The 9,491-nt window shown below is 39.2% G+C and overlaps 1 protein-coding gene across 10 annotated transcripts in view; it reads right to left on the reverse strand.

The window, feature by feature from the left end:
* Positions 1-6,257: 6,257 nt before the first annotated feature.
* Positions 6,258-9,491, reverse strand: part of LOC122553559 (kinesin-like protein KIF28P) — a 102,813-nt gene continuing 99,579 nt past the window's right edge. For 9 of the 10 annotated variants that reach the window (XM_043697552.1, XM_043697547.1, XM_043697549.1 and 6 more), the window contains one exon: positions 6,258-6,500. In XM_043697552.1, coding sequence (XP_043553487.1) covers positions 6,333-6,500 — 168 coding nt within the window. In that variant the 3' untranslated portion in view covers positions 6,258-6,332. The remainder of the gene's footprint in view (positions 6,501-9,491) is intronic. The other variant, XM_043697551.1, reaches the window with a different exon arrangement.

Below are 9,491 nucleotides of genomic sequence, written 5' to 3' on the forward strand. Positions count from 1 at the left end.
CATTCTGGAGTCATAATGGTTTGGTATTAGATTGTTTAATCCTGTGAGCTTGGAAATAGGTTGATGCAGGTGGATTTTTTTGTTATAAATTAGCTTGCAGAATATACCCAATGTTGTTTACAAAAGCAAAGCACACTAAAGTATAAAAATACTCCAAAAAAACCTTAGTCACACGTGAACCATTTTACTTGGAGTTGCCAAAAATCAGACTCGAATAGGTGATCAGCCTGTTCCACCTAAAAGTCTAGTGGTTGATCAGATGACTTCGTGTTCCCTGAGCTAGCTAATTTTGCTGTTAAGTAAGAGTTTTATACATATACACACACGCATTTTCCTGAAAAAGACGCTATGCATTTATAATCTTGACAGTATCCAGTCTCCAGCAAATAATCAGTTTGACAACTGGCAAACATCACAAATGTGTCATTTTCCATATTGGTTTGATCAATGAATCCATTAAGACTTGCTTGTCTCTCCTTGAAAAGAGGATTTACTGCTTAATGAATTCTCTCCTCAGCTTAGCTTGTGTTCACCACTCTATGTTATCCATAAGATCATAAGATATAGGCACAGGACTAGGCCATTCGGCCCATCGAACCACCTCTACCATTTGATCATGGCTGATTTGTTTCTCCTGCATTCTCCCTTAATACCTTTATTAATCAAGAACCTAACTCTCTCTGATTTGGTGAATGCATAGCATTCTGAGGCAGTGAGTCCCACAGATTCACCACTGATTAACCATGTGATATTTACTCAGCACAATTCTATGACCATCACAAACTCAACTGATACATAGTCAACATTATTACTTCCGATTTATCATGTTGTTTTGAACAAATTTCTGCTTTTCCAGATTTACTGTGACAGTCAGTGCATTGCTATTGTGTTACAGAGCTTGATGCATATTCCTTCATAAAAACACACAAGCACTGTAAAACCAATGATATTTCTAATCATTAGAGCATCACCAGTATTCATATGTTTTCTCTTCATTTCATTCAATTTAGGTTCATTTCAACTAACTCAATAAATTTTGGTTTAACATCTACAGTACTAACTTATGGCAATTTCTATTCATCCTGTGCTTGCTAACCAACATTGAATCTAGTTAAGCAATGCCTCAATTTTAAAACTTTCATCCTTGTTTTCAAATCTCCCTTGCCCCTATATATATCTGTAATCTCTTCTAGCCAAAAAAAAAATACCTGTAGTCCTCTAATTCTTTTTTCTTGGGCATCCCTGATATTAATCATTCAATCATTGGTGCCCATGCCTTCAGCAACCAAGATTCTAAGTACTTGAGTTCATGCCCTATACCTATCTGGTTCCCTGCTTCTCTTTTTCCTCATTTGAAACACTCCTTGAAACTCATCTCTTTGACTAAGCTGTAGGCTATGTACTCAAATCGCATCACCTTATGAGGTTTAGTGTGAAATTTTGCTTTATAACTCATGCAAAGCACTTTGGGTTGTTGAAGACCGTTTATGAACATAGGATAACAAACAAGAACAAGATATGTAAATAGTTAATCAAGTCATTGGAGAAAATACAGGAATTTTGATTGGAGGTAGATAAAGTGACTGTGGTGAGGTTTCCCTTTCATTCTCTGTGCTCCACAAGAAATTATCATTTTATTTTATAAAGTGTAGCAACTTGTTTGCAAACATATAATGCTCATTGGACTGACAGAATTACAGGGTAGATGCAGGAATATTCCCAATAACGCAATTGTCCAGAACCAGGGCTCACAGTCCAAAGATTCAGACTAAAACATTTAGGACTGAGATGAGGAGAAATTTCTTCATCCAGAGAGTGGTGAACTCATGGAAAGCACAAGAAAGAAGTTGAAGTCAAAACATTATATAATTTCAAGCAGAATTTGAATAAAGTACATGGGACTAAAGGAATATGGGAGAAAAGCAGAACTATTGAGCTGGGTGACCAGCCATGATCATAATAAATAGCAGAGCATGCTTGAAGGACTGAATGGCCAACTCCTGCTCCTTTTTTTCTATATTTCTATGAATCATACATTTGACCATTGGACAACCGTGGGACACAAAAATGAAAGTTGGTCTGGATTTATTGTCAAGATTGTGCTACATTCTATTTTCCACAACCAAACCATTACATTAAAAATTTGTGAGATATGACCCTTAACAAACTTAATGGTCTACCTGCCATTTGAAAAATATGCATTTTAGAAAACCTTAACCCTATTCTCAGGCTTATAATTCAGTTTTGAAAATGCAAATAATAAGGGAAATAATTAATGAATCAATCAGACTCTCAATTTCAAGAATAGGATACATATTAAAGGAAACGATAAGAGAGAGATAAAAATGAAATTACGGAAGAGTTCAATGACACTACAATGTCCCTTTTAGACTGCTTGCAATTCCTTTCAGAGAGGATGTGGAAATCAAAGCCATTCCTAGCAATAAAAGTGCTAGAGCAATACAATGCCCAAACATACATTATGTTCTAGGTAAACGGTTACACAACTACTCCAAGACTGACAGCTCCTGTTGATTGTAGTTCTCATCTTATGGTTGGATTTTGTTGATCCCTGGGGTTCCTTTCTTGTTGACTGCAGCCCTCTTTTTGTGACCAGTCATATTGCCTTCTTGCTGACTGCAGTTCTTCCTTTTACTCCGATTGAGTTAGACTTTCCCAGTTAAAATTAAGGCATGGTAGCGAGTGAGCTTCATGGCAACATTTGCGCTGTGGTCAAGGGTGAGTTAGAAACATAGAAAATAGGAAAAGCAGTAAGTAAATTAGCCTTTCAAGCCTGCGCCACCATTCCATATGATCATGACTGATAATCCAAATCAGTAACTTGTTCCTGCGTTCTCCCTATAACCTTTGATCCCTTTAGAACTAAGAACTATGTCCAACCTCTTCTTGAGAGCATTCATATTTTTGGCCTCAAACACTTCCTGTAGCAGGGAATTCTACAGACTCACCTCTCTCTGGGTGAAGAAATTTTTCACCTTCTCAGTGTTAAATGGCCTACTCCATGTCCTTAAACTTTGACTCCTGGTTCTGGACTCCCTGGTCACCAGGAACAGTCTTCCTACATCTAGTACTATTAAACTACTGTTAAAATTTTATCAGATTGCATGAGATCCCCCTCAAAATCCAAAAGTCCTGTGAATATAGCCCTAACTAATCTAGCCTCTCTTCATATGTATTCCCAGGAATGGTAAATCTTCGTTACACTCCCTCCAAAGCCAGAACATTCTTCCTCAGATAAGGAGACCAAAACTGCACATTCTCACCAATGCCCTGTACAGTTTCAGCACTGCTCCTATATTTGAATCCTTTCACCATGAATCACGGAATCCTTACAGTGCAGAAAGAGGCCATTTGACCCATTGCGACAGCACCATCTCACTGAAGAGCATCCCACCAGACCCAGGCACGTAACTCTGCATTTACCATGGTTAATCCACCTAATCTGCACATTGCTTGACACTACTAGGCAATTTAGCATTGCTAATACAGATAACTTGTACATCTTTGGACTTTGGATGGATACCCACACAGATACAGGGAGACCATGCAAACTCCACACAGACAGAAAATAACATTTGCCTTCTTCACTGCTACTGCACCTGCTTGCTTACTTGCAGAGACGGATATACAAGCACCATCCAGGTCTCGTTGCACCTCCCCCTTTCTGAATCTATCACCATTTACACAAAAATCTACCAAAGTGAATAACTTGACAGTTATTCATATTATACTTAATCTGTCGGGCATTTGTCCACTCACTGAAATTGTCCCACCATTCACTACCTGCCGCTCAGAAAAAAACAATTTATTCCTACCTTTTGTTTACTGTCTGTCAATCAATTTTATATCCATGCCAATACACAACAATACACAACTCTACAATCAACATTTCCTCTAAACTGTGTAGCTGTGATGTTGCCTGACCTGCTGTGCTTTTCTAGCACCACTCTGATCTAAATCCTAGCTATGTGTACAGTCTCTCCAAGGTTCCGCTCATGGGGATTACATCGACACACCAATCATGGGCACTGACTTCTGGAAGTCGCTGCTGTAGATGGACCCCATTGGTCCACGTGGCCAGAGAATAAAGAGAACAAACGCTACCCCAGTCCCATGCGTTTTAATTGGACATGCTAATCGCTTTTGAGAGGCCTTATTAAAAACCTTTTGAAAGTCCAAGTAAACCAAATCCCATGGCTCCACCTTATTCATTCTACAGGTTTCACATTCGAAAAGTTCAGTAGATTTGTCAAACATGATTTCCCTTTCATAAATCCATGCTGACTTTGTCTGAGTTTGTTTTCCAAGAGCTCTCTATTAAATCTTTTATAATGGACTCTAACACTTTTCCCACTACCAATGTCAAGCAAGTACACAATTCCCTGTTTTCTCTCTTCCTAGTTTTTTTTAATACTGGGGTTACATTAGCAATCTTCCAGTCCATGAGAAGTGTTTGAACTTCTATAGAATCTTGATAGATGATCACTAGTGCATGCAGTATTGCTTGGATTGCTTCCTTAAGTACTCTTGGATGAAAATTATTGGGCCCTGGGATTTATCGGTCTTTAATCCCATCAATTTCCCTCACACCATTTTCCTACTAACATTGATTTCCTTCAGTTCCTTCCTCTCACTACACCTTGTGTGCCCCAATATTTTTGGGAGGTTATTTGTGTCCTCCTTTTCGAAAACAAAACCAAAGTATGTATTTACTTGGTCTGCTGTCATTTGTTCTCCATTATAACTTCCATGACTATATGACTATAAGCTGTAAGCCGTTATTTCGAGTGTGCATGTGCTTCTCAGCTTTTCACTTATGGAAGCAAGACGCTGGAGCAATACTCGGTGAAGCCTCATATTTAAACCTTAGCTGGACACCACTACAGATGCTGCAAGCCAGAATTACCATTCAAACTGCCTTTAAAGTCCAAACACACATAACGGAAGAAAACTAAGCTCTCTCACTGCTTCACAGTGAATGGTATGGAAGTGCTGGTGAATGGGATGTTAGAGAGAAGCTCAGTCCTCTTCCTGGATTGCCACAAAAAGTGGCCAACTCACCAGTCAGGTCACCTGAATAGAAATGACAGTATGGGTCAGTAAAAATCCCCACAGTGAAATAGAAGGCTGAGAAGAGTATAAAGGAGGTCAATGATCTTCTGCACTCTGCAAGGATAAATAGCACCATCATCTTTCTGCTACCTCACACTCACAAGGCCAATGCTAAGTCTAATGCAGTCTTTGAATGCCTTTCATGCAAGTTGATGGACTACAACTCTCAGCAGCATTCAAACCAGCCACTCAAAGCATCACACTGTCATGTTCTCTTCAAGAAATTGGGCAGCTCACCTGCTGCTTTCCCATGCTATTTTGCCAGATTTTATGTTTCCTGTTCAAACTCTCAAATGGCTGGTAAAATTCAGTTCAATGTTTCTGAAAATGAATCAGCCGATGCAGCTAAGAACAAGATCTAGGTAACATTCTGACAGGCAGCAAAGAAAACAAAAACCATACCATTGTAAATAACAGGCAATGATATCTTGAAGAAAAAAAGCCAACACTCCACCATCGTCTAGTCTTTTCTCACCTGCCTATATTCTCATACTTCTAAATAGCATCTTCATTGATGGGCCATAATCTGTAACGTTACTGGCCAGCTACTTAATTGGATCAAACATATCAACACCATGTTTGTAAAGGAAGGCAGAGTATTGTGATAGATGGCTCATTCACTGACACTCAAAGCTTGTCCTCTTTGTCAATTTGGGAACATGGTGCAATATTCAACGCTCAATCAGATTGAGAGTGCAGCAACAGGAAGTAAGAAGTATGACTAACCTAGTAAGTAACTGAACACACTCCACTTTTTTGGCAGTCCTAACACTGGACTCTATCCCAATGTCCACCACTTGAGCACAACCAACAGAGTTTATTGTAGTCAATCACCATAATTACTTCTTTAGTAATACTTAACTTCTTGAGGCCATCGAAAAGACACAAATAGGAAAGCAGGAATGTCATCAGCAGTAAGTGATAAATCATCCCAATGTGAGTATTCTTTTTTCATACGTGATTCAAAATCCTGCAATACGTAACCTAGAAATATAATACAATGATTCACTCCTATTGTCTCAGTGCAATTATTGCTATCATGGCAACATCACCAACATTGCAAGAAGTCATAAAATAACATCAATATCATTAACAAAGCCAAGCAAAAATTAAAAAAAAACCTTCAGCTTTATTTTGATTGGGTAACAGTTAACACCACATGAATAATATGAGTCCAACTTCCATTCGAAGATTTTCTTTTAAGGTGGTGACACTGCATCAATCTGAAGTTCTTTCTTTCTTTTGATAATTTTTGCAATGTCGTTCTTCAGTTTTCCCACACAACTTTCCAATTCCTCTCCCAGCTCTTCGATCAGTTGATTTCTTTCATTTGCAAAATACCTGAGGCAAAGAATACGTCCTTCATCCTAAAATGCATTACAAAAGAAACATTAATTCGGAGGCACCAATGAAAAGTTCCTTACCTAAATATAAAGTGGGATTTAAATACCATTATCCAAAGGAAGATGCAAAGTCCAAGTAAAATATGGAAAGGAATTAGAGTCATAGATATGTACAGCATGGAAATAGACCCTTTGGTCCAAATCATCCATGCTGACAAGATATCCTAATCTATTCTAGTCCCATTTTCCAGCACATGGCCCACAGCCCTCTAAACATTTCATATTCATATACCCATCCAAATGCCTTTTAAATGTTGTAATTTTACCAACCTCCACCACTTCCTCTGGAAGCACATTCCATATGCACCATCTTCTGGGTGAAAAAGTTGCCCCTTAGGTCTCTTTTACATCTTTTCCCTCTCACCCTAAACCTACGCTCTCGAGTTCTGGACTTCCCCTATCCCAGGAAAAAGACCTTGTCTATTTACCCTCTCCAGGCCCCTCATGATTTTGTGAACCTCTATAAGTCACCCCTCAGCCTCCAATGCTCCAGGGAAAACAGCCCCAGCCTTTCAACCTCTCCCTTTAGCCCAAATCCTCCAACCCTGGCAACCTCCTTGTAAATCTTTTCTAAAATTTCACAATATCCTTCCAATAGGAAGGAGACCAGAATTGCATGCAATATTCCAAAAGTGGCCTAACCAATGTCCTGTACAGCCACAACATGACTTCCCAACTCCTGTACTCAATACTCTGACCAATAAAGAAAAGCATACCAAACACCACCTTCACTATCCTGTGTACCTGTGACTCCACTTTCAAGGAACTATGAACCTGCACTCCAAGGTCTCTTTGTTCAGCAACACTCCCAGGACCCTTACCATTAAGTGTATAAGTCCTGCTCTGATTAGCAATTCGAAAATGCAGCACCTCACATTTATCTAAATTAAACTCCATCTGCCACTCCTCAGCCCATTGGCCCATTCGATCAATATCCCGTTGTATTCTGAGGTAACCTTCTTTGCTGTCCACTACACCTCCAATCTACAAATTTACTAATTATACCTCCTATGTGCACATTCAAATAATTTATATGAATAGGTCTTTTTGAAACTGGATGCCATGAAGAAATGGTTGAGACTTAAATAGACTATTGTAGCCTTACAGAATTTCTTGTTATAGTTTGATTATACATTCAGAATAATACTTAGCAGAGGAATACAAAGTTTTAATCAAAAAGTCTTAATTTTTTTTAAAAAAATCTCTTTTTGACTGTTTATATTTGAGTGTTTTAATGTTGTTTTTACAATTTCTTTTCAACATCTCCTGTGACTAGTGTGTATAATGTTACTGTTGGGTGATAGTCACAGCGTTTAATCCAAGACTGTCAATAAGGTGCCATGCTGCCAGGAGGCACAAAGGACCTACTGAGTGTGACTGATCCCTTCAATTTACATTGGAGAAGTTAAAAGTTTCTGTGCAGCGTCCCTGGGCTCATCATAGCTGTGATTGGCAGCAAAATGAATTGAATTAATGTCTGTCCTTCCTCTAGGGCATTAAATATCATCATTGTAAAATTTGAAACCATTATCCTGCCTGATTATTGGGATTTGTATTAATTTCTGACAGTGAAAAGTAGAAATCCAATGCTATTTGTATGACCTTGCTATGCACATAAATGGTACTGCATTTGACAATGTACCAGCAGTAACTGAACTTCAGTAACAGGAATGAATTGAATGGAAATATTTTGAGACATTTTTCTAATGTGCGTACAATGGTCTGGTTAGTTTTGGTAAACATCAAATAATTGTGGATTCTACCAGGAGTAGGACAGAAAGCAAATTAAAGTCTTTCCTTTTGTGCTGTTATAAACCTGGAGACATTTTAGCATCTTGAGTACTGTCAAAGCTGAGATAGAGTTATAGAGATTTACAGCATGGAAACAGACCCTTTGGTCCAACTCATCCATGCCAACCAGATATGCTAAAATAATCTAGTCATATTTGCCAGAGTTTGGCCTATATCCCTCTAAACCCTTCCTATTCATGTACCCATCCAGCTGCCTTTTAAATGTCATAATTGTACCAGCCTCCACCACTTCCTCTGGCAGTTCATTCCATACATGCACCACTCTCTGCATGAAAAAGTTGCCCCTTAGGTCCCTGTTAAATCTTTCCTCTCTCAACTTAAACGTATGCCCTTTAGGTTTGGACACCCCTACCCTGGAGAAAAGACTTTGGCACTTGTCACTTTGTCATGCCCCTCATGATTTTATAAAGTTCTGTAAGGTCATCCCTCAGCCTTTGATGCTCCAGGGAAAATAGCCCCAGCATATTCAACTTCTCCCTATAGCTGAAACCCTCCAATCACGGCAACATCCTTATAAATCTTTTCTGAACCCTTTCAGGTTTAATGACATCCTTCCCATAGGAGGGAGACCAGAACTAAATGCAGTATTCCAAAAGTGGCCTAACCAATGTCATGACCTCCTATGCGCAGTGCACAGACCAATAAAGGCAAGCATACCTGACGCCTTCTTCACTACCCTGACTACCTGCGACTCAAGCAGACAACAACCTAGAAAATTGTCCAATGGCTCTGTGCGGTAACACATGCTGCATTCGCTAAAGTTAAGGCCATTAATTCTTACATTAGAGAAAATAAATATAGAAAGTAAAACCAACACAAACATTACAATTTTTTTATAAATTGACCTAAGCATCTTACAGTAGGTAGAAGACTTAAAAATGCTCTGGATCAATGGTGCTGGAAGAGCACAGCAGTTCAGGCAGCATCCGAGAAGCTTCAGCAAAATCGACGTTTCGGGCAAAAGCCCTTCATCAGGAATAAAGGCAGAGAGCCTGAAGCGTGGAGAGATAAGCTAGAGGAGGATGGGAGTGGGGAGAGAGTAGAATAGAGTACAATAGGTGAGTGGGGGAGGAGATGAAGGTGATAGGTCAGGGAGGAGAGGGTGGAGTGGATAGGTGGAAAAGGAGATAGGCAGGTAGGACA

The sequence above is a fragment of the Chiloscyllium plagiosum genome, chromosome 10 (assembly GCF_004010195.1).
Source record: "Chiloscyllium plagiosum isolate BGI_BamShark_2017 chromosome 10, ASM401019v2, whole genome shotgun sequence".
Classification (NCBI taxonomy): Eukaryota; Metazoa; Chordata; class Chondrichthyes; order Orectolobiformes; family Hemiscylliidae; genus Chiloscyllium; species Chiloscyllium plagiosum.